The sequence below is a fragment of the Phyllopteryx taeniolatus genome, chromosome 18, assembly GCF_024500385.1.
Source record: "Phyllopteryx taeniolatus isolate TA_2022b chromosome 18, UOR_Ptae_1.2, whole genome shotgun sequence".
Classification (NCBI taxonomy): Eukaryota; Metazoa; Chordata; class Actinopteri; order Syngnathiformes; family Syngnathidae; genus Phyllopteryx; species Phyllopteryx taeniolatus.
In genome coordinates, this window is record NC_084519.1 from 912,559 (window position 1) to 937,871 (window position 25,313).

At 42.8% G+C, this 25,313-nt stretch overlaps 1 protein-coding gene across 3 annotated transcripts in view; it reads left to right on the top strand.

The window, feature by feature from the left end:
• The window catches only part of lama4 (laminin, alpha 4), a 55,443-nt gene continuing 30,130 nt past the window's right edge, over window positions 1-25,313 (top strand). The window contains exons 1-15 of one of the 3 annotated variants that reach the window (XM_061754835.1): window positions 1-263; window positions 4,059-4,160; window positions 4,304-4,431; window positions 4,528-4,608; window positions 7,282-7,496; window positions 7,865-7,965; window positions 8,731-8,911; window positions 9,149-9,232; window positions 9,314-9,465; window positions 9,545-9,655; window positions 9,860-9,971; window positions 12,063-12,227; window positions 12,517-12,710; window positions 20,176-20,292; window positions 21,056-21,204. In XM_061754835.1, coding sequence (XP_061610819.1) covers window positions 156-263; window positions 4,059-4,160; window positions 4,304-4,431; window positions 4,528-4,608; window positions 7,282-7,496; window positions 7,865-7,965; window positions 8,731-8,911; window positions 9,149-9,232; window positions 9,314-9,465; window positions 9,545-9,655; window positions 9,860-9,971; window positions 12,063-12,227; window positions 12,517-12,710; window positions 20,176-20,292; window positions 21,056-21,204 — 2,000 coding nt within the window. In that variant the 5' untranslated portion in view covers window positions 1-155. The remainder of the gene's footprint in view (window positions 264-4,058; window positions 4,161-4,303; window positions 4,432-4,527; window positions 4,609-7,281; window positions 7,497-7,864; window positions 7,966-8,730; window positions 8,912-9,148; window positions 9,233-9,313; window positions 9,466-9,544; window positions 9,656-9,859; window positions 9,972-12,062; window positions 12,228-12,516; window positions 12,711-20,175; window positions 20,293-21,055; window positions 21,205-25,313) is intronic. The other 2 variants (XM_061754836.1, XM_061754837.1) reach the window with 2 other exon arrangements.

Here is a 25,313-nt window from a genome sequence, read left to right on the forward strand (position 1 = left end):
AACTTTGTTTATTCTCCTCAGTCTGGGAGAGAACTCGGCGCGGCGACAAATCAAGACATTGGAGCAGCGGCAAAGCGGAGCACGGAGACTCTCCCACTGTCTTGACTGTACTGACAGAGGCAGATAGGAAGAAGTCCACCAAGCAAAAACAGAATATGGCTCCTAAATCAATGCGCTGCCTCTGCCTTTTCGGTATTCTCTTTGGGATTGCCTTTTCATCTTCTGTTGTCAGGCTCGGAACAGAGCCAGAGACATCGTTGAAAGTAAGACATTTGACATGATGTGTTTTCGAAACCGTGCTTGCCAGCACTGGCTTTCTGACTTTGGAAACCAGTGCAATAGTATTCACTATGTATGCAGCTTATGCAGGATGGATGTCGGTAAATGCAAGAACGGTTCTATTTTGAATCGGGTTGCTGTGTGTGCTTGGAGATTCTCTTAGGGTTCAACTGTGAGCATGTCATTAGGGGAGCCTCAATACTTACTAGTTTGTGCTTTCACTATTGCCATGTCCCTTTGGCCCCACCCTGACTAAGGAAAGCAAAATACAGTATTTACATTTTTTCCTCTATGTTGTCATAAAATGTTACCCTGTATTGCATTCCTATATTTCTGTTCGCACCCATTTGATAGGAAATTCCTTTGTACTGACAGAGACTTCAAAGGAACACTGTATTTAAATATTGTACGAGAGAATTATTCTATTTTGTTCAACAGTATTGAAAATTGAAAATCCAAAAAGCATTTCAGATTATTTACATGCTCTACTGATTATTGACCGTTGTTTCGCATTATACGCATTTGGACCAATGCGCTTTGTAATTTGTAGTCATTGTAGTTCTTTTAGATTTTGTCGTCAACGAATGTGAATCCAACTTCACGTGACAATGGTTTATTTGCATAGCCCATAATCACAAAGGAGTCTCAAAGGCGTTGCCAAAGATCGGCGACATCCCCTGATCTAAACCCTCTCGACTAGCAGATTGGGAGCATTCGGCTGTTTCAGTTTGCGAAATCCTCATCGTCTGCCTAATCGAACAATGTCTAACCGTGAATTTAATGTCCAAGTTCTTAATTTACAGTACGTTTACTTGCAGTATGTGTCCATGCCCCCCCCCCCCCCCCCCCCCGCATAATGCTCCATTTTGTCGGTCTAACTTTTAATGTCAGGATTGGGCGTTAGTTCAATGGGATTTTTAGAGACGTTTTGTTTCCAAACAGGGAAAAAAAAATCCTCACAGCGCGGCCGATGAAAAAGTCTTCACTGTCCATATGTCTTCTGAGTAGACCGCTCACTTACTCCCACAGACGCTGGGATGACATTCTCATGACCCCACATTTCTTTCCATTTTAAGGACCTTCCAGGGGAGTTAGCATGAATAAGTCCGACATTTAAGCCCCCCCTCCGAAGGTCAAAGGAGTCAATGCGAAATGCGATTTAATAATCAAGCTCTTATCATTAAATCAACACAATGATTTAACTCTAAAGAAAAATCTCTAGCGAGATGGAGACAGAGACATTTGGTCGATTGACATACATGCACTCAACCTAAGCAATGCCTAAATCATTTCGAAAGAGAGAGCATGGGCTGAAAAGACCGGCGAGGGTGTTGACTCGGAGGAGCGGACAAGACACGTTTTTGTGTTCGATACGCTTTCGGCTCTGCCTCACACACACGCGCACAGCTTCAGGAAATACCAAAGCCGAATCGTGGCGACACACAGGCTGTAAAAGGAGTTTGAACAATTGAATTACTGTGACTTGCTGAATGTCATCTTTGTTATCCAATAGTGGGAGGGACACTCAGATGTTAAATAGTTACTGGCTATGATCACTTTTGATGCCAAATGTTTCCTTTCCAGTGATGTCACATGAAGAATGATGGTGAATGTTTTATGTAGCCTATGTATATAAAACTGCATGAACATTTTCAACTACTGTTCCTTAGGCTCGGAACCGCTCGCTAAATCCTGATCGTTATGTTGACAGTGCTGACTGTGAATGACTTCCAAGTCAGAATCGAATCGTTACTCCGAAATGAAGACAGACGCAGCTTGAACGAAAAACAGACAATTAAGGGAAACAATGTGACGCAAGTTGGCCAAAATCCGCTAACCGCATGCCAAACACAGCAGGATGTCGAACTGCATCCACAAAGACCTCCGCTATGTCGACTCGGACAGGCAGCATGATGTGTTGTGCTCGATGCAACAGTGGCATCAGAACATTCAGGGATTCTTACCTTGAAAAATGATGTGGAATTGATTTACTCTTTACTCAATTGTCAATCTTGAAAAATCTACCTAAAGCTAAAGCAGAGCGGAGACTTTTTTTCTCTTTCTTTCTTAAAAACAAACTCATTCTCTGTCAGGGTTGTGGATACTGTATTTGTTAACTAGTATACACACTACGAGCGCAGTTTGCAAACAGTTTGTAATTTGTGGCGTGGTGACGAAGTGACTTCATGACTCATTAACATGAATAGCCCTTTTTTTTCTATGTGGAAAATTCTCTAATATTTCCATTGAACACTTTTGCTCCCACGTAACTCAAACCCTGAAATGAGATCAGGTTGGAGGAGAGCTCCCCTCCTTGACCATCTGCTGCATTTCTTATAAGGACTTCAAGCCCGTTCCCATGCATTCTCTACTGTGTAAGCACTGCAGCTGTCTTGACACGTCACGCTGTGGTCAAAGAGCCGAGGTCTGAGCCGGCGCCAAACACTTTAGGTGACGTTACAAAATGTAAATCACAGATACTCATTCTCAAACGGGATTATTTCAAGTCCAATTTTGGAAAAGAACTATTCAATCAATCGCATGTTTAGACGGGGCAAAGATCGGGCATGTTTGCAATTTACATTCAAACCTCCGCAATCTCAACAATGAAACCATTTGTAGCTATAACTAAGCAAATGCATTCATGACTAATTTGTAAGAAGACAGGTGCAATGGTGACACTTAATTAACAATGTATTCACTTGAATGACCCTTTATATTATAAACAGTTCTTACGCGTTATCATCTCAGACATTCAATGCAGCTTTTTTTCCCACCTACAGCTGGCAATTGCAAAGAAATGCCAAGACGAAAGCTTCCTCCAACTGAAATCATTTACCTGCAAATATCCGATCCACATAATCATTCCATTTATTGAAAAAAAAAAAAGCTCTGTCTTCTTAGAAAGAACTACTTGTCACTTAATAACTCCGGAGACGGCATGACACCACCACGACACCCTTACAGCTCCCGATAGAACTGTATTTGTCCGTGATTCTGCCTGTTTACTGCGCATCCATTGACACAAGCGGGAACATACTAATTACATCAACTCGCATTCATTTTGCGAGTGATCTGGTCTTGCTCCTCTGTGGAAATTGTTACACAAACAAATCATTCTGACCAAATCATAATAAAAAGCAGCAGGAGGACATCGTAAGAGAAAAATGAACATGGAAAAAGGCTGAAAATATGAGCCATTAAGTAACTCCCTGTTAATCTTGCCATTAACTAGCTTGCCAATGTGCTTGTGTCCTGTGTCAACTCCGTACATGGCTACCGTCACGAGGCCTTCGAATGTCATGGGAGTGATGTCAAACAGGGAAGCCGCTCACACCGTCGTTGTGGGCTAGGAATACCGTTATTAAGCCCCCAAAGACATGACAAAAGTATTTGAGTATGTCATTCATTTAAGTAGGAAAGTAGCAAATTGACACTGTTAATTCAATGCATACAGTTAGGCTGGATTTGCACCACATCATGGTTGTCCACATATTTTTGTTTGAGGGTAAATAGAAAAATAAAAAAGCCCAAAGGTGTTGTCTTTTTTTTTATTCCATTACAAAATATCATTTGTTTTTAGAGCAGGCTATCTACTGACCGAAGGGTAGGTGGTTGAAATCCCGTCAAAGTGTCTTTGGGCAAAAGCACTCAACCCTACATTTTCTCCAGGTTGACATTGTAAATGAAAAACTGTTCTCAATGGTCTTACTTGGTTAAACAAAGGAAATTAAATGATATTGTTTTTTAAAAAACGGATATTCTTGTCCACTCCTCAGGTTTGCGCTCAGGGATTTTTCCTTAGTGAGCAAAACAAATGTTTGCCCTGTAACTGCAAAGGCCATGCAGATCACTGTGAGGACATCACAGGCATTTGCATTGTAAGTTTACACAAAGTTGATTTATTTATGTCTATGAAATTAAGCCACGTCCAGAGAATTGCAAGATCTTTGGATACTTCTTACTTGTGATGAGATCACACGTTAGTAAGTAAGGCTAATCTGTTGCACTTGGCCTCTTTCAGAATTGCAGCGATCACAGTATGGGGGATTTCTGTGAAATGTGTGAAGATGGCTACATGCTGGCACCAAGCAAGGTTGGACGCCATAGCTGCCGACCCTGCGCTTGCCCTCTCTCTGTCCCTTCAAATAAGTAAGCCTGTCTGTTCTTATCCCTCAGCCAGAAAGTTCAGTGTTGTCAAGCGGTGTGTACAATTTGAAATAATTTGCTCTGTGTTTCTCCGGCCAGTTTTGCAGTCCACTGTGACAGGCAAGGTGACATTCAACGGTGCAAGTGCAAAGAGGGTTATGCTGGGCATATCTGTGAGAGGTGAGTGCTGGGTAGGCTTACATTGCCAAAGCAAGCAAGTAAGTCACTGAGTGAGGTCAACAGGCAGCTATGCATAAAAGAGATTGACAGTGACAATGTACTGCATATATTTTTGCCACATGACTTATACAGTAGCTGCTTTTACATTGTTTGATTTTCTGATGATGCATGACATTGGTATGAACCTCATGCTCCTGAAATTGAGCTGAATTCCTCTTAATATCTGGAAAAATGGTAAGATGGGAGGATGCCAAGAGAGAGAAAGGCTGCTGTATGGGCACAATTGTGCTGCTATGCGCATGGATGTGCTTTAATTGTAAGAATTACATTGTGGGGAAAACTGAGTTTATTTTCACTGACCACACCCAGGCCCGATTACCTCCAGACCTGTTCGATCAAGAAATCACTTAAATAGAACCTGTCTGACAAAGTTGGCCAAAATATCACAAAAAGCTGCAACAAAATGTCACGATCCAAAGACATTCAAGAACAGATGAAAACCGAAGTAATTATTAATAAGTATCAGTCTGGAAAGGGTTACAAAGCCATTCTTAAAGCTTTAGGACTCCAGCAAACCATGGTAAGAGCCATTATCCACAAATGGAGAAAACTTGGAACAACAGTGAACCTTCCCAGGAGTGGCCGGCCTACAGAAATTATCCCAAGAGTAACGACTCATCCAGAAGATCACAAAGCAACCTAGGACAACATCTAAAGAACTGCAGGCCTCCCTTGCCTCAGTTAAGCTGGCTGGAAGGCTAAGGTTACTGACCTTAAGACCTTAGGTTCCGCCCAAAATGAGTCGAATGACGCAAGTACAGGTGAAGACTAATGCCACACCGCGGTTGCCCATTTAGCAGCTCTTCCGCACAGGTGGTTAATGATGAAGCCGATTCAGGGTTTGTCAGTGGGATAACTCAGCGGTTGCAGATCGAATTCAAGTGAACAGTTTAAGATGAATTGACCACATGAAACTACGTCCCCAGCGTAAGGTTCGGGAGGAGGAACGTGAGGCTCTCTGTACAGGAGGAGGGGTTGGTCGGAGGCTGCGGGCTCAGAAGAAATACTCACGGGAGGGTTGCTGAGGTGGGGGTTGCCGGAGTGCATCTGGGAGGACAGGAGAGATACTTGTTGTGTGAGGGTGTTTAATGAGTCTATGATCTCACGGGGAGCTTTGTCCTGTCTGTCTATGTGGGCGCCTTGGTGGGTGAGTGCTTCCCTCAACCCTTCTGAGTTGCTGGTTCCATGTTGGCCAGAGTATTCTGTCACGATGAGTAATTGTATGATATTGGACTGGACCCAAAAGCAGACGGAGTAGATGAGAATGGTTTATTTGAGGGTAGCTCAGGGGTAGTCTATCCGGAGCGTGACGGTGGTCCATCGGAACAAGGAACGTGCAGGCAACGGGAGCGTGGGCAGGTGGAATGGCTGGACGGCGTTACTGGAGCGGGCAGCGAAGTGGGCAATCCGGAAGGAACACTGGAGGTGAAAGAGAACATAAGAGGATCGGTACACATGCAGGTATTCAAATAATCAATCGAACACAAGAGGACTCACGAGAGTCGGCCTTCGTACCACGGGGGAGCGTTAATAGTCTGGCGCTGGATTCCTGGATTTAGCAGGCTCATATGCATGCGGTGATGAGTGCTTATTGAGAACAGGTGCCCGGGCGAGGAAGTGATAATTGCTAGAGAGAGAGAGAGAGAGAGAGAGAGAGAGAGAGAGAGAGAGAGAGAGAGAGAGCGGGAAAAGCGAGGCACATAGCGCCACCCAAGTTCCAAAAAGTAATTGCAGGGCACAGACCATGACAATAATACCAGCATTCAAAACTTGGTGGTGGTAGTGTGATGGTCTGGGGCTGCTTGCGTTTTCAGGACCTGGACGACTTGCTGTGATTAATGGAACCATAAACTCTGCTCTTTACCAGAAAATCCTGAGGGACAATGTTTGGCAATCAGGTTGAGACCTCAATCTGAAGCTCACTTGGGTTCTGCAGCAGGACAACGATACAAAACAGAGTCAACCTCAGAATGGCTTAAAAAAAAAAACCCAAAATGAAAGTTTTGGGTGGTCCAGTCAACGTCTGGACTTGAATCCGATGCAGATGCATGACCTTAAAAAGGCCGATCATGCTCGAAAACCCTCGTGTTGCTGAATTAAAGGGATTCTGCAAGGAAGAGAGGGCCAAACTATCTCCATAGAGATGCGAAAGACTCATTGCCAGTTCCAGAAAACACTTGATTGCGGTTGTTGTCGACCACTTAGTAGGTTTACAACTACTATACTTTTTCACACAGGGCCAGGTAGCGTTGAATATGTTTTTTCCCCTTACTAAATCAAACCACCATTTCAAAACTGCATTTTTTGTTTACATGAGTTATCATTGTTTGATATTTACATTTGTTGGATGATCTTAAACAAAGTCTGGAAACACAAAAATTGGAGAAGAAAATGCATTTTCATGGCACTGTACATGTCATACACACAGTTTGTTACAAGTAGCATAAGTGTTTTTTTTCATGTATTTGTTCATTATTAAAGATGTATAAATCCAATGGGGAACAAAATTATTATTTAAAACAATAACAGAGCCAAACAACAACAACAACAACAACAACAGACAACTGAATCTAAACCAAAAAGTTACTTTTTGCTTCATTTTTCTCTGTCCAGGTGCGCCCCTGGTTACTACGGCATGCCAATGACAATTGGTGGTTCCTGCAAGCGATGTGACTGTAATGACAACTCTGACCCAAACCTGATCTTTAATTGGTGCCACAATGTGACAGGACACTGCCAGCACTGCTGGGGCAACACTGGCGGTCCAAATTGTGAAAGGTGTGCGCAGGGTTTCTACGGCGATGCCATCGGTGCCAAGGACTGCAGAGGTGCGGGGGCAGATGTGAATGTTAACACAGTGATTTAGAAGGACGAAGGTAGAAGCTGTGAAGGTAGAACTGTTTGGGAGTTTTAATGGATTGACACAGTTGCTCCCGGTTAAAAGCTGTTCAGTATTCTTTTAGCACACGATGATAAGAAGTATTGTTACATTATATTGGAGCTGACCTATGAGTAGATTAAGGACTTGTCAGATCATTTCTCCTTTTGTTGTCGAGAGTTTCATATCAGTGACATAAATATGCCACCAACAGAAGGTTTTAACGAAGTGGAGTTTCTCTTTGAGACTTTTCAACAATGCAGGTGATAATATCATTTCCCCTCGAACAAAATGCTCTGTGTCATGTGTCTGTCACAGAGTGTGAATGCAGTAAATGTGGGACATCGTCATGTGATGACAGGACAGGAGTGTGTCACTGTAAACCAGGCGTCACCGGGCGACTCTGTGACCGCTGTGAGGTAAGACAAACCAGAACAAGCAGTTATTTTGTGCATCAAGTTCAATCCAAAACTTGAAAGTCATTTGACCACGGAAGAAACCCAAATGTATTTATAACATGCATTGACCATGCGACCTGTACACTTCATTAGTGATATTACATAGGGCGTTTCTGGTCTTCAGCCAACCCAGCTGGGATTGATCAGGCCCCATCTTGTGCCCAGATAGTGCTACCCCACCCACAGTTCTCCTCTCCTTATCCACAGCCACCTGGAGGCAACTTTTACATTGGAATTTGGCATACAGGAGGTCCAGTGTTTTATTCCCTCTCGTTGCGCAGTCTACATGTTGTGTGAAGTTGTTCTTCGACGAGAGAGAGGAACATGATGGGAGTCTCCACTGAGGGAGTCTCGTGAACACAGCGTGCACAACCTCACTTGCGTTTGCTGCATGCCAAACGTTGAATGTAAAAAAAGAAACAGCTGCAGTTTTTTATTTTTATTTTGAACACTACAGATTAGTCAATCATTTGTAAAATAATAGACCCACATGGGGATCGATCGACCAATAGGTTTTAGCTTGTTAAACTGAAAATTGATTTAATTTAGTTATAGAATACTCAACAAACCAGAGTTATATCAATCAAACCAATTCCGTGGAAATATTTGAATGGGCCCTGCGCCACTTTGTGGAGGAAATGTTGGATCCCAGGGTGAAAAAGGTTCAGAACCCCTAGTAAGTCACTGGGCCCTAACATTGTTTTTTTTTTTGTACTTGTAATCTAGGATGGTTACTCGGGTTTCTCCAGCTGCCAAGGCTGTCAGAGATGTGAATGTAGGCCAGCTTCTCTTCGTCCCACCTGCCATTCTCTCACTCACAGCTGTCTGTGCCGCCCGGGTGCCGGAGGTCGTTACTGTGAGAGGTGCCTCCCAGGCTATTGGGACTATAGCCCCGCTGGCTGCAAGAGTAAGTAGTCCATGGATCATATAGCAAGCAATTGTTCTCAAGTTCTCTTGACGAAATGGTCTCTAAACATCTGCTTCCAGTCCATCACATGAAATGTGTTTCCTCGGAATATTCTCAAATCCCAAGTAGACCCAGACACATTGAATATACTGTATACAATTTCCAAAGATGTGAAGTTTTAGATATATATATATATATATATATATATATGGAATGTGTGTTTACATTGTTTTACAGGATGTGACTGTGAGAGCAATCACTGTGATATGCAAACAGGAGAGTGTCTCCCAGAGCCTGCAACAGTTAATCTGTGCAATATCAGTAAGATGAGTTAGCAAAGGTCAGACAAATCACGCCACAAGCAGTTCGGATCGTGATCAAACATATCTAAATTCTTTGCAGGTTGTGATGAATGTATCTGGCATGTTATCGGCGACCTACGACTGTCCAACAAAACACTGGACCATTTGAAGGTTGGAGTGTTGAACATCTCTACTGGGGCTGCTGTTAATGACAGAGTCAAATACTATAATTACACTGTTCACCACCTGCAGGTACATACAACGGACAAAAATAGTTCAAGTAAGAAATATTACACTGGGACTGAGTTTTTTTTTTACATTTTGGTTTCAGAATCAATTTCAAGGCTGGAGAAACAAACTGTCTCTGGTAAAAACAGAGACTGGGGGGATAGAAGACTCCACACAGGATGTGGTATCCTTGATCAGAAACCTTAGCGAATCGGTCAGAAAAGTTAGATTTCAATATAATCCTCAAATTTTCAAGTTAAAGTTTAGTTGTGCACATTGCCTAATTGGATTATTTGTGCATTATGCTTCATCTAAATTCACGCTATAAACTAAGTCTTGAAGGTTGGAGGACTGCATGGACTGTGAGGTGTTTGACATCGAATTGATTCCACATTCAAAAATGTGTTTAAATTCATAGGAAAGCACAGTGAAGCGTCTGGGGAGCCAGGTTGATGAGGAGACACTACAAACTTTCATGCTAGCTGAAAACTTCAGCAAAAACCTCACTGACCTCAACATGCGGATTGAAGGTACCACACCTCTTGACCAAAGTGCAACAAATACATAGTACATAGGCCTATGTATTAGTCCTGTACGTCACCATTTTTCTCACAAAATATATTTTCAAAAGGTGAAGATTTCCGATGTTGGGAACAACCCAAGTATTGTAAAATGATATTGTGTAATGTAATGTGTTATAACAAGTGAACACTTATTGGTGATGATAGTTTTTTGATTGACTTTTCTGTGTAGGTTCTCGTTCATCCAGGTCATGGCAACCCGCAAAGGTTGAATCATGGGAACTCGAGCGTTTGTGTTTGTCGAAGAGATTTCTCCTCTGATCCAAAAGGCTTCTGTAAATTTCCGGTGTGGAGTCCGTCCGTCTATGAATGCCTCAGTGGCTGCGGCCCCTGGGGTGGTCAACAATAGGGTGTTTTTGTTGTTGCCAGTGGTGAGGCCAGCCCTATTTTGGATGGGCTCAAATCCACCCAGAACTTGTCTTATGCATTTGTCCTCAAATGGATTTGAAAAAAATATACATTTTCATTTTCTTCATTTTTGTTTTTAGAAAATTGCATTGACAAAAATGTAAACTTTGTGAAAATCTGTTGAGAAAAAATGTCAATGTCCATGCGCTACCTTTTAAGGGAAAATCGACTTTCTCAACATGGCCGCCACATAGGGGGTAAATGGTAAACGGACTGCACTTATAGTATAGTATAGTGCTTTAGCTACACCATCACAGTGCCCAAAGCGCTTTACAAAGCCTCACATTCACCCACTCACACACCAATGGGCGACAGCTGCCATGCAAGACGCTGGCAGGCCCACTGGGAGCAAATTAGGGTTCAGGAAACGTGCGTGACGTGCGTATGGTCGTAGCCGGGATTCGAACCAGTTACCCTTCGGTCAATGGACGACCTGCTCTACCTATTGATCCACAGCCGCCCGTAGGTGTATAGTCTTCATATCTATGCTCAGAACCGCTAGACACATTTCCAGGTAATGCTGGACTTACAACCCTGACACAATCTATTTAAATGACCACACAACAAAGCTTCAACGCCTCCTCTTGAATTATGTGCCGGCACTGACTCGGCAGGGGCTTGCAATGGTGTGTACTGCGTAGCTATTAGCTAGTATGCTAATTAAGCACGTGGCGCTATCGCTAGCTCATGGAAAAGCAAAGACTTTTTGCACAGTGTATCTGATACGATATGAAACGTCTCCGTCATGTATCTTATGCCAAGATAGGTCGTGCTCATACATGGTGTTTTATTTTATTTCTCGTCAAAACTAATTCAATTCCGACACATCTCAATGTACAGTTTACATTGAAAATCAATTTGAATATTAATATTCTTTTCCTAAAATACTCATATTGTATTTATACTGTTACTTTTCTGACAATAAACCACTTTTATAATGTATTGTATAAATAGATAATTATAATAATAATAATAATATTATTAATAACAACAAGAATAATAATTATCATAAGAACTAAAAACAAATAATACATTATTATTATTATCTATTAGTGGCGAGGCCTATTTTGGGTCTTTTTCAAAGGTCTAAAAAAAAATCAGAAGGGTCCTTTCCAAAATTAGGTCATGGGCTAAACCCACTCAAAGTTCTCGACCTCGACTCGACCCTGGTTGTTGCCCAGTGTGGTTAGTGAAACGACCTTCCTACACGCCAATCAGTCATTCACTTGACTTTGTGGTCCGAAGAGTGTGGCCCTAACAAGCAGTTTTTCCATAAGACGAGCGAACGGCTGATTGGTATGCAGGAAGGGCCTTAAAGTAACCACACTTGGCAACAACAACATCACCCTATTGTTGAGCACCCCTAGGGAACAAAAGCCACCGAGGCATAAATAGAGCGACTCCACACCGGAACTTTAGAACTGAAGAAGCCTTTTGGATTAAAGGTCGAATGTCCTCAACAAACAAGTACAGTCCAGTTGCCTTGATTCAGTCTTTGCGATTTTAAAATGTTTTGTAATCTGTATGCTACATCGCTGAACCCGAAACATCTTGTTTTTCTTCGCTAAGGCTTAGGCTAACTCTGTGACGCTTCACACTGTAAACCTCAGATATTTTTGTTATTGTCTGCAGAAATTATCCATGAATGGGAGTTGTATAGTGCTGACGATGAAGCGGACCCCGAGGTGCTCAGGAGAAACACGGAGGAAGCCTTAAGTATTGTGAGCAACATGAGGAATCTCGATTTGTCCACACAAGGGCCTATCACCATTGAAGAATCAACAGAAGCGCATGACCGTAAGGAGATTTAGTTAAGAAACAAACAAAACTAAGCAGAAATGTACACACTCAATATTGTATTCAGGTAAATCCAAAGGTGTTCCTAATCATTATAGTAAAGAGACAAATATGAGATTGCATATATTGTACAGCCGCAAGAAATCCATAAACTCACACTGTGCAATTAACAATTATAGAGCTATCAATAAATTACACCGAAAGTATAATTTGTACATGGATTTACATTGCACCAACGGAATATGAACAGTGTAATACAGTAAGTTCCTCACCCTGGCTGTATTTACAGTGCTAAGGCGCATTCGTCAGTTGGAGAAGAAGTCATTGATTACACACGGGCATCTCACCCCACTCAAGTTGGCTTTGTCCCGCTTCACTACCAAGCTGTCTGACTCCCAATCCTTCCTCCAGAATGCAACCAGTACAATTGAGGAGACACAGGATCGGAATCGAGGCAATGTCCTCAAATTCCAGAGGAATGAGGTGATTTTCCCTTCATCTCTTCCAGCATTTTCTGCTCACTGAGTATTTCATTTCATAATCTTACTTATACACTTGGTACATGCAAGTAGTCCACACTTTGGCCCTACCTTGTGCCAGCATACCCTCTTAAGATCAGAAAGTTATGAACAATTTTCATGTATACCAAAAAACAAGATACAGTTGAAACCAGATGTTTATGTAAAAAGTATATATTTTTTCTCATTGTCTGACAAGAAATCAGTCTAAACTTTAATGTTTTACGCTAGTTAGGATTACCAAACTTATTTCTACTTGTTAAATGCCAGAATAATTACATAGGGATTTGTTAGGAAAGGTTTCAGACACACCTGTGGATGTATATTTGAAGGCACACCTGAAACACACTGCTTCTTTGTGTAACATCATGGGAAAGTCAACAGAATTCAGCCACGATATCAGGAAGAGAATTGTGGACTTGCACAAGTCCGGTTCATCCTTGGGTGCAATTTCCAGATGGCTGAAGGTGCCACGTTCATCTGTTCCAGCAATTATACACAAGTATAAACAACATGAAAATGTCCAGCCATCGTCCCGCTTAGAAAGGAGACAGGTTCTGTAACCCAGGGATGAACGTGCTTTGGTCCGAAATGTTCACATCAACCAAAGAACAAAAGCAAAAGACCTTGTGAACATGCTGGCTGGTAAGTTGTGTGTCATCATCCACAGTGAAACATGTACTATACCGACATGGGCTGAAAGGCCACTTCTGCCAGGAAGAAGCCATTGGAGGAAAAAGGGGGAAGCTTGCAAGCCTGAGAACACAAGCCCAACTTTAAGATACGGGGGTGGCAGCATCAAGTTGTGGGGTTTTTTGCTTCAGGAGGGACTGGTGGTGCTCTTCACAAAATAGATTGCATCATGAGGAAAGAACTTTTATGTGGAAATACTGAAGCAACATCTCGAGACATCAGCCAGGAAGTTAAAGAGCGCAAATGGGTCCAGACCAGAAGCATACTGCCAGACTGGTTACAAAGTGGCTTAAGGTTAACAAAGTCAGTGTTTTGGATTGGCCATCGCAAAGCCCTGATCTCAATTCTATTAAGAATTTATGGGCAGACCCTAAAAGGCATCTGCAAGCAAAGTGGCCTACCAACTTGACTCAGTTGCACCAATTCTGTGAGGAGGAATGGGCCAAAATTCCTGCTAACTTTTGTGAGAAGCTTGTGGAAGGATATCCAAAACGTTTGACCGAGTCATACAGTTTAAAAGCAATGGTAGCAAATACTAATTGAATATATGTAAACTTCTGACTTTTAAGAAAGTCATGAAAAAATATTTTTCAAAAATCCTCTCATTATTCCGCTATTTAGGAAATGGAAATAATTTTGGTAATCTAATTAAACAGGAAAGGTTTCATCTGATTTCATGTGAAACAGTGACAGAAAAGTGTCTTTATATATATATATATATATATATATATATAGTGGATACAAACATCTGGTTTCAACTGGAGATGAGCATGTCCCTTAGTCCACATTGCAGAGATTCTGTACCTCCCAACGGACATGGAGAGAGATCCAGTTGTGGATTGTATTGCGAGTATGCTTTACATTTATTTGCTGGAATGCAAAAGAAAAAAAAAAAAAAACATCTGTTTTTGAGACCGTAATATATTACAAGAAGACATATTTTATATCCTCACTATCAATTCACCGAACAGTCCGAAACATTTTTGGGGAGTGAACCAAGGTGTCTCAGTTCTCAAGGATCACGATTCTGAAGAAGAAAAAACAAAACTTTCAGGGATTCTGGCCCTGTACTTAAATTAGAACTTTTGGGGGGAATTATAAGGAGTCGCTGAGGTAAAAAAATGAAAAAATAAAAATAGGATTGTTTTCTGCATTTTTCTCATGTTTTGTTTTAATTCTGTCAGGTACAATTTCCAATAGATACCTCTTTGACTAATATGATAAAGCAGATGTTGAAGTTTTCAGAATGGCATTCTTTATCTTCCACATTATTATTTATGAAACGTCTTATGAGAACAATCTGACTGTCAAATTATCTATAGCTGGAGCCACACTACAAAAGTTGTGGGACCAGAGGTGGGTAGAGTAGCCAAAAATTGTACTCAAGAAAGAGTATTGTTACTTTAGAAAAATATGACCTAAGAAAAAGTAAAACGTAGACCTCCAAATAATTTCTCAAGTAAGAGTAAATAAATACAACATGAAAAAAAAACAACTCAAGTACTGGTGAGTAACTTTTATATTATGATATATATTTATATATTTGATATTTTACAAATTCTGCCAGGGTATGTAAACTTATGAGCACAACTGTACATATATGCAATGATACGTACCCCTGTCATATTGGAATGAAAGTCTAGGCTACACTAGATGGCGGTGGCATATCAGAATCAGAATCATCTTTATTTGCCAAGTATGTCCAAAAAACACACAAGGAATTTGTCTCCGGTAATTGGAGCCGCTCGAGTACGACAACAGACACTTTGAGAGAGAACACTTTGAGAGAGAACACTTTTGGGACATAAAGACATTGAGAAAAACAGTCACTGGGCAATAAAGGGTTGCTTAATGCCGGTACATTTAAATATTAGAATGAAAGTGTACACCTTTCTCATAACCTCTAGGTGGCGGTGGCATTTTGGAATGAAGTGTACAGCTTTTTCATAACCACTAGATGGTGGCATACATTTATAAAAAAAAAATCCATTTGCCCCTATACCTATGTATAATGCGCACTCGTGACTTTTGACAATTTATTTTGGGAGGGAAATGCGCATTATACATGAGAAATTACGGTACATATTTTGTTGAGTCTGTTTTATTTTGGGCAGTACTGAAATTACTAAATGACACATGCTTACTACTTACGCAATAAAAGTCTAGTAATTAGGATGTAATTCTGTCAAATGCATTTAGGCACATCAGAAAATGTTTTAAAAAGTTTGAATGGTTTCACAAAGTTTATGCAATTCATGTTGTACATTCAGTAGGCAACATATCAACACTATAGCTATTTAAAAGTCACTGCAAATATATCCTGCGAGCGAGGGATGTGTGGGTGGTGAGAGGGTGGAAAAGCCCACTCACGATTGAAGCTATGAAGAGCATAATTAACTTTTTTTGTTTTTAAATTCCACTTGAAACATAAAGTGGACGTGTTTTGATAGTAATAATTCAGACACGGGGACGATTGATTTGTGACACATGTCAATGACGTGAAGTCATCTTTGTCTTTGCTGTCTTCATGAAATGACAATGAGGAGAACGTGTTAAGTACTAATATATGGGTGCGGCCTTACTCCATGTGTTACGGTAGTGAATGAACTTGAAATTAACAGGTTATGGGCCTAGAGAGAAGTTTAGACACAAGCTAAAAGTAGGTTGACCGGCATTGGACGACATTACCGGAAAAGGTTACCGTGAAGAATAGACGTGGGACTCGTACTAGGCTAACAGAAAAGCTAAGTGTACTAGCTTGGGGATAAGTGGACGCATTTAGCTTGTCGGAAGAAGTGAAAACGGGTGTCGTGAGGTATAACACGAAAGCTAAAGAAGCTAATGGTTTAGCTTAGCAAATGAAAGTGTTGTATAGGCCTCGAGTGAAACCAGCGCGTGTAAGCAACAATGGCAAGTGCAATAGCAGGTATCATCACAGCACAGCTTTTATTTGACGGTTCTGAAGTTAAGTATGAACTTATAATATTTATATATTGGTAAACAAGATTTCTAGGTCACTTGCACATTCGTAAGCTAAAAGGGACAATTCTGAATGAGCCCGAAAGCGGCGCCAACGCAGATCAGCTTGTTCAAGATGGCGCTAAAAATGGTGATTTTTATGCGGAGTTAATAAGACTGTTGGATGATAAGAGCCTATCGCTAATGATGGCAGGAAAGCCCTGGAAATTCTGAGAGAACATTATTCAGGAAAAAGCAAGCCAAGAATAATAAGCCTGTACACATCATTGATCAAACTAAGCATGACAGCTAATGAAACTGTGACTGACTATATGATAACCTCATTACTGATTGGAGAGATGTGGGTGAGGCCATGAATGATGGACTGACCATAGCCATGATGTTAAATGGCTTACCAGATTCCTTCAAACCACTAGGTGTACATGTAACACAGAACGAAGATGATATTCTGTTCACAGACTTCAAGAGAAGGCTAAGGATTTATGAAGAAGCGGAGAAGATGAAGCTCGCAGAGCATTCAGATAACGTAATGAAAACCTGTGTGAAGGCAGGCCGAGGTTTCAACAAGAAGCCCACGAATAAAGAGGAAAGATGAATATGCTGCTGACCTAACTTGCTATAGATGCGGAACAAAAGGACACAAGTCAAAAGGATGCTCCAGAAAGGTGTGGTGTGGTCACTGCAAGAGCAATACACACCATGAGTCCATATGCAGGGAAAAAGGGGACTCGAGATGGAGCGAGACGAGTCCCAGAGGAAGAGACAAGTGACCAAGACCTGTTCCTCAAGGCCAGGCACACAAAGATGGAGAGATCAACTGACAACATAAACAAAAAGGCATTGTGGTGGACGGGGGTGCGACATCCCACATCGTGAATGACAGAGAAGTTCAAAAGCTTCGATGACTCATTCAGGCCTGAATCCCAGTCAGTGGAGTTGGCTGATTGGACCAAATGCAACGCAATAGCACAATGCAGAGGAACGGCGGTGTTCTATCTGCAAGACAGTGCTGGGCGACAGCACACAGCACAGCTGAGAGAGGCACTGTACATGCCTTCATACCCACACAGTATCTTTTCAGTGGCAAGAGCAACAAACAGAGTAGTGACAATCATCTTTTTAGAAGGAGAACATTCACATGCTTACCAAGGATAGTAACTGGTTTGATATCCATAAGAGTGGTAATTTGTTTTACTTCCCAATTGTTGGAAAGAATATTGTTGATCAGTGTGAACAACGTGGGAGTGTTCTTACGCACTCGGAACCCCCGCTCTCGTGCTCTCCCTCGGAGTCTGTTATCAAGATGGATGGTGAGTGTGACGAGATCTTCGAGTGAGGAGGGCTCGTCCCGTGCAGCGAGCTCATCTTTGAGTTGCTCGGAAAGACCGTTAAGAAAAATTCCTTTCAGTGAAGCGTCATCCCACCCGCATTCACCCACAAGTATCCTAAATTTGATGGCGTATGCAGCTACAGAACAAGCGCCCTGAGTGAACGTAATGGTGGGGAGGAAGATAAAGGCAGAGCAGAGAACCATGTGGTGGAACCTGAGAAAGGAAGAGTGTTGTGCGGCCTTTCGGGAAGAGCTGAAACAGGCTCTCGGTGGACAGGAGGAGCTTCCAGAAGACTGGACCACTACAGCCAAGGTGATCAGAGAGACAGGCAGGAAACTACTTGGTGTATCTTCTGGCAGGAAAGGAGAGAAGGATACTTGGTGGTGGAACCTCAAAGTACAGGAAATCATACAAGGAAACCTCATAAGAAGTGGGACACAGGGGACCGACGAGTGAAGAAAGGAATACATTGAGATGTGACGTAGGGCAAAGTGAGTATTTGCGAGCAACAGTATGGTTTCATTCCTAGAAAGAGTACCACAGAGGCATTATTTGCCTTGAGGGTGTTGATGGAGAAGTACAGAGAAGGTCAGAAGGAGCTACATTGTGTCTTTGTGGATCTAGAGAAAGCTTATGACAGAGTACCCAGAGAGGAACTGTGGTACTGCATGCGGAGGTCTGGTATGACAAAGAAGTATGTTGGAATAATACAGGACATGTACAAGGGCAGCAGAACAGCGGTTAGGTGTGCTGTAGGTGTGACAGAGGAGTTTAAGGTGGAGGTGGGACTGCATCAGGGAACAATGCTGAGCCCTTTCCTGTTTGCAGTGGTGATGGATAGGCTGACAGATGAGGTTAGACTGGAATCGCCGTGGACCGTGATGTTTGCAGATGACATTGTGATCTGCAGTGAAAGCAGGGAGCAGCTGGAGGAACAGTCGAAGTAAAACAGAATATATGTGCATGAATGAGAGGGGGGTGGGGGGAGAGTGAGGCTTCAGGGAGAAGAGATAGCAAGGGTGGAGGACGTGAAATACTTGGGGTCAACCGTCCAGAGCAGTGATGAGTGTGGTAAGGAAGTGAAGAAATGGGTCCAAGTAGGTTGGAACGGGTGGAGGAAGGTGTCAGGTGTGTTATGTGACAGAAGAGTCTCTGCTAGGATGAAGGGCAAAGTTTATAAAACAGTGGTGAGGCCAGCCATGATGTACGGATTAGAGACAGTGGCACTGAAGAGACAACAGGAAGCAGAGTTGGAGGTGGCGGAAATGAAGATGTTGAGGTTCGCTCTAGGAGTGACCAAGTCGGATAAAATTAGAAATGAGCTCATCAGGGGAACGGCCAAGGTTCGATGTTTTGGAGACAAAGTTAGAGAGAGCAGACTTCAATGGTTTGGACACATCCAGAGGAGAGAGAGTGAGTATATTGGTAGAAGGATGATGAGGGTGGAGCTCCCAGGCAAGAGAGCAAGAGGAAGACCAAAGAGAAGGTTGATGGATGTCGTGAGGGAAGACATGAGGGCAGTTGGTGTGAGAGAGGAGGATGCAGGAGATAGGCTCTCATGGAAAAGGATGACGCGCTGTGGCGACCCCTAACGGGACAAGCCCGAAAGGAAAAGAAGAAGCAGAAAAAGGCAGGCTTAAATGCAGGTGGTAACGAGGGCTGATTGGTGACAGGTGCGTGGCCGAGGAAGGTACTGGAAAAAGAGAGAGGGGAGGGGGGAGAGAGGGCACCACCCAGGCTCCAACCGTAGTACTGCAGGATGGCTCATGACAGCCATGTCACCATTGCAAAAGAGATGTTATCTTTGAACTGGTCTTTTACATGGTTATATCTTCCCCTTTAATCAAGTTCTGTTATTAGTTATTTGGTGTTGTATATTTGAATTTGCCGTTGTGTTGAATTATTTGCTGTTGTGTTTTGCGCTTCAGGGCCAAAGTAGTTTAGGCTTCAATTCGTGTTTACGTATATCATATAATATTTGAATACATAAATGATATACATGTACAGTATTTAACTTTTAAACAAAACAAAATTATAGCAAGCTCGACTTCAAACTATCATGTCAGCAAACCGTAGTCATGCTCATTAGCACAGCATGCACAGGAAGTCTGCTGACCTGTTGTCTGGGTTTGGTTACTGACGTTCTGCATATACTGAACTTGATCTTCTCCAAACCTGTTTGAGGTGAGTGGGAATTCACTTCACTTTAAACTCTTTAGCCTGTTTTACCAGTCTGAATCGAGATGACATTTTCCTTATTTGTCCCGTCACATGACAAAGGTTTGTTTCAAAAAGTATTGTAATGCAACAGACATGAAGCAAAGGGAAGCTTTTGAGGTCTGTCTTTTTCATCATCGACCGAGAAAGCAATTTCTATTTCTTGACGTTTAAATATTTCCATGTATTTTGTTTGTGTTTCTCTGTCAGGCAACAAAGCAGAGGATGGCAACAGAGTTTGCAGCTATTCATAACAGTACGGAAAAAGCCAAAGACATAATTAACGTATCAGAAGAGAACGTGGCTGAAGTGGATTCGTTGGTTGAGGTATGATCACTTTTTTTCATTTTTTACTTTTTTTATTTTTTTCAATTTATTATTATTATTATTTTTTTTTTGTGTGCAAAAACTACGTCAGTCCTTATTAATAGGCTATTGCTAAATTGGAATTGTCCAAAGTCTCTAAATTACCCGTAGGCATGACTGTGAGTGCGAATGGTTGTTTGTTTCTATGTGCCCTGCGATTGGCTGGCAACCAGTTGAGGGTGTACCCCGCCTCCTGCCCGATGACAGCTGGGATAGGCTCTAGTGAGGAGAAGCGCGACAGAAAATGGATGGATGGATGGATGGATTTCTGAAGTGACATTAAACCTGTCACAAATAAGAAATTACATCCAGTAGCGCTGCAATTTGTAATTGAGTATTCTATTGACAATTCTATCGGAATAACCAACTATAAGGATAAAATATATTTTTGCTTGTTATGAGTAGTTATGAATAGAGAGAAAGAGTAAATGAAAACATTTCACTTAATAATGAATGCCCAATTGGTTTCCTGTTTTAGAGAGTCAACATTATTTTTCTTAAATTCACATTGTGTAATATAGCAGGAAACTGCATTTTCTTGTCGACAAACATTTCTAGTGAGGCAATTTCAAACACAAATATACAGTATATTGAAAGCCTTAACTCTGCATGATTTACTCTAGGTTCATGAATAGTTACGGTAGGGCTGCATCTGTATGTACCGCCATAATAATGAGTGCTTGTATGTTTATGTACTGTGTGTCTTTTTTGCTTTTGTGAACAGAATATAACACAATACCATGCTGCAATTGATGGTGCCAGCCAAAAGCTGATGGAGAAGATGGAAAAGCTCTCATCCGCTGACACAGACTTGATGCAAAGGGCAGATGAGCATGCTCAAGAGCTTGAACGACAGGCGACGAAACTGGAGGAGTAAGAAAATATTTGGAATAAAGCAAAATGCAGCCTCTGATATCGCTAACACACATTCATCTTACGGGGTCGACCTTATATGAGGTCAGTCAGGCTTTGGTGCTGAAAAAAATTGGCTACCTCATATGACTTTGTACTGGTTAAAGGATTGACCTGTTTAACATTGTCCTTTGAATGTGGAATGTTCGACCCGTTGTGGAGGCTGCACTCTCTAGTCTGTAAAAGTGTTAGAAGAGATGCAAGGTGACTTTTGTTTCAGCACGTATAAAAGGGGTCAAGCCGGGACTACACACAGGACTCAGACGCAGAGATCACTTAGAGAGCGCAGGTTTTATGATACACACCGATGACCTCTTAACAAGCTGACGAAACAATCGGCTATGAAAGTAATCTAGAGGTCCAGAAGGAGGACCGGGATCACCAAGGAAAGGGATCTGTCATCGCATGAAAAATAATAGAACAACAAAAAAAAATCACTCCCGAAGGAGGAAAAACCAAAGGTTGTGTTAGTAAAAGGAACCAACTAAGCTGTGTAAATTAAATAATGGCTGTGAGACAAGGATCATGGGCTAAAGACAGGCTCGGATGAATCGAGCAGCGAACAAAGATACTCTGGCACCAGACAAAGACTATTTACGCACACGAGGGTAACGGGACACATGTGGATCAGGAATCAGGGCCGACACACGAGGAAGGGCAAGTGCTCTGAAACAAGAACACAGTTAGTCTTTCAAATTAAAACAGGAAATGACCAGACAAAAAAAACCCAGACAGGACAAACCTCACCACGGTGTGACAAAAGGGATGTGAATAGTAGGACTGAAGCAGATCCAGAATCAAATATATCAGGGGATAGTTTTCACATCCTGTTTCCAGACATTCCAGGTAATCACACATGCTATTATTCCTATCGCCATCACTTATCGCAAACAAACAAGGTGGTCACTAAACAGAATACTAACCTTACTCAAGGTACAAACAAAATGACAGCAGCAAGTACTTAAAACACATTCAACTACTGAGGCCTGTCACAATAATAACTTTTAATTTATTTTTGATGACCTAGTGAAGAGAAGCGGTACAGAAAATGAATGGATGGATGGTTATATTATCCCAAAAACTACAGAGCTGCCAGCCTATAGAAATTCACTTCCGGAACAATTTGTCCAAATTTGTCTTGAGTTTCCAGATTTTCAAAATTTTGTCAATAACACTACCACAAAACAATTATTGGACTATATTATGTAAGAGGATAAAAATAATTCTGCATTTGGTTTAAGCACAACATAATCATTACTCTATAATCGTAATTGTGAATAAATTATGGTTTCAATACTTATGTTAATGTTTTTATTGCATCAACCTTGTAATGGCGGACGCAGTTGCAGCCTGAATCAAAGTATATGAGATTTTGACGTGCCACCGTCAAAAATATCTGTCTATGGCTTAATTGGCCTTTACCAATTCTGTTTTCAACCTTAGTTGAATAGTGTTTATTTTATCAAATTCATTCATTCATTCATTCATTTTCCATACCACTTATCCTCACTAGTGTCGCGGGTGTGCTGGAGCCTATTCCAGCTATCTTTGGGCGAGAGGCGTGGTACACCCTGAACTGGTCGCCAGCCAATCGTAGGGCACTTGTAAACAAACAATCATTCGTACTCGCATTCACACTTATGGGCAATTTAGAGTCTTTCCTCAAATTCATTTATGAAAGTTTTATCACAGCGCTGTACCGGCCACTAATGAAGGACTCTGGATTTTTTTTCCCCCAACATCTTGAACAATCGGTGTTACGGCCATAACGAGTTAGTGTTCAGTGATTTCCATAACAAAATACAGACGTTCCGTAACATTTGGCACCTCTGAAACTATCACCATACATCCATCCATTTTCCTCCGCTTATCCAAGTTTGGGTCGTAGGGGCAAGCTGCTTAAGCAGGGAAGCCCAGACTTCCCTCTTCCCAGCCACTTTGTGAAACTCTTCTGGGGGGATCCCGAGGCGTTCCCAGGCCAGCCTAGAGACATAGTCTCTCCAGCGTGTCCTGAGTTGTCCCCGGGGCGTCCTCCCAGTGGGACGTGCCAGGAGCACCTCAGGCGTCCTGTCCTGTTCAGCTGCATGGCCTTGCCGAATACTGGCTCTGGAGGCCTTTGTGCTGAAACAGTTTTGCTGTGCAGCATGGGAGTTTGAAATACTCCCTCTGCTTATTTATTATTTATTATTATTATGATGTTTATTGAAAATGCCGCCAGACAGAAAAGGGTTTTAGGGGACAGACAGAGGGATAGAGTGGACAAGGGGAATAGGGGTGAGAACCACAGCAGAACAATAGTGAGACATTCTAGATATTTGAACACAAGTAACATTACAACAGTCATTTGGAGATGGGGTGGAGGGGTGGGGGGTGGGGGGGGACACCCGGTGAGGACATGCAATAACTAACCAAGAGAACAAGATAAGAGAAGACAGAAGAGGGCAGGACAGGATGTGGGGAAATGAGCAAGGCAGTGCTACTGACGAGTGGTGTGGTGGGATTCTTTTTTAGTGTCTAGCAGGTGGCTAGACACTTGTTTTGTGGCCTCTAAGGCCACAAAACAAATGTAGACTGGTTGGGCAAACTTCCATGCACCATCGAGGACCCTGCTGAGGGTGTAGAGTTGTCCACTGTTCCACGGCCAGGACGAAAACCACACTGCTCCTCCTGAATCTGAGATTCGACTTCATGACCGAACCTCTTTTCCAGAAACCCTGAATGGACCTTACCGGAGAGGCTAAGGAGTGTGACCCCCTGTAGTTAGAACACACCCTCCGGTCCCCCTACTTAAAAAGGGGGACCACCACCCCGGTCTGCCAATCCAGAGTCACTGTCTCCGATGTCCATGCGATGTTGTAGAGGCGTGTCAACGGGGAGTCATTCTCCATGGCCTCACCGAACTCCTCCCACGCCCGAGTTTTTGCGACCACCAAAGCTGAGTTCTGCTTGGCCAGCCGGTACCCATCAACTGCCTCCGGAGTCCCACAAGACAATAAGGCCCGATAGGACTCCTTATTAACTTGACGGCATCCCTTACCGCTGGTGTCCACCAACGGCTTCTCGGATTGCTGCCACGACAGACACCGACAACCTTATGGCTACAGCTCCGGTCGGCCGCCTCAACAATGGTGGCATGGAACATGGTCCACTCCGAATCAATGTACCCCACATCCCCTGGAACAACAAAGTTCTGTCGGAGGTGGGAGTTGAAACTCCTTCTGACAGGGTACTCTGCCAGATGTTACCAACAGACCCTCACAATACGTTTGCGTCTGCCATGTCTGACCGGCCTCTTTCCCCATCATCGGAGCCAGCTCACCACCAGGTGGTGATCGGTTGACAGCTCCACCCCTCTCTTCAGCTGAGTGTCCAAGACATACGGCCGCAAGTACGATGACACGACCACAAAGTCAATCATCCAACTGCGGGCTTGGTGCCAAGTGCATATGTCTACACTGTTATGTCTGAACATGGTGCTCGTTATGGACAATCCGTGATGAGCGCAGAAGTCTAATAACAGAACACCACTCAGGTTCTGGTCGGGAGGGTGGGTGAGGGGGGGGGAGGTGGGGCTTGGCGTCCCTCCCAATCACACCCTTCCAGGTCTCACTTTTCATTGCCCACGTGAGCATTGAATTCCCCCAGCGGAATGAGGGAGTCCCCAGTGGGAGCGCTCTCCACTCCAAAAAGGGTGGGAAGTCTGAACTACTGATTGGTGCCTAGGCACAAACAACAGTCAGGACCAGTTCCCCCACCCAAAGGCGGAGGGAGTTTACCCTCTCGTCCACCGTGGTAAACCCCAACAAACAGGCACCGAGTCGGGGGGCAATAAGTATGCCCACACCTGCTCGGCGCCTCTCACCGTGGGCAACCCCAGAGTGGAAAAGAGTCTAACACCTCTTGAGAGGACTGGTACCGGAGCCCAAGCTCTGTGGAGGTGAGCTTGACTAGATCTTGACGGAACTTCTCAACCTCGCAGATCAGCTCGGGCACTGTCCTGCCAGAGGGGTAACAATCCACGTCTAGCTTCTGAAGCCAGGGATCAGACCACCAAAATCCCCGCCTTCGGC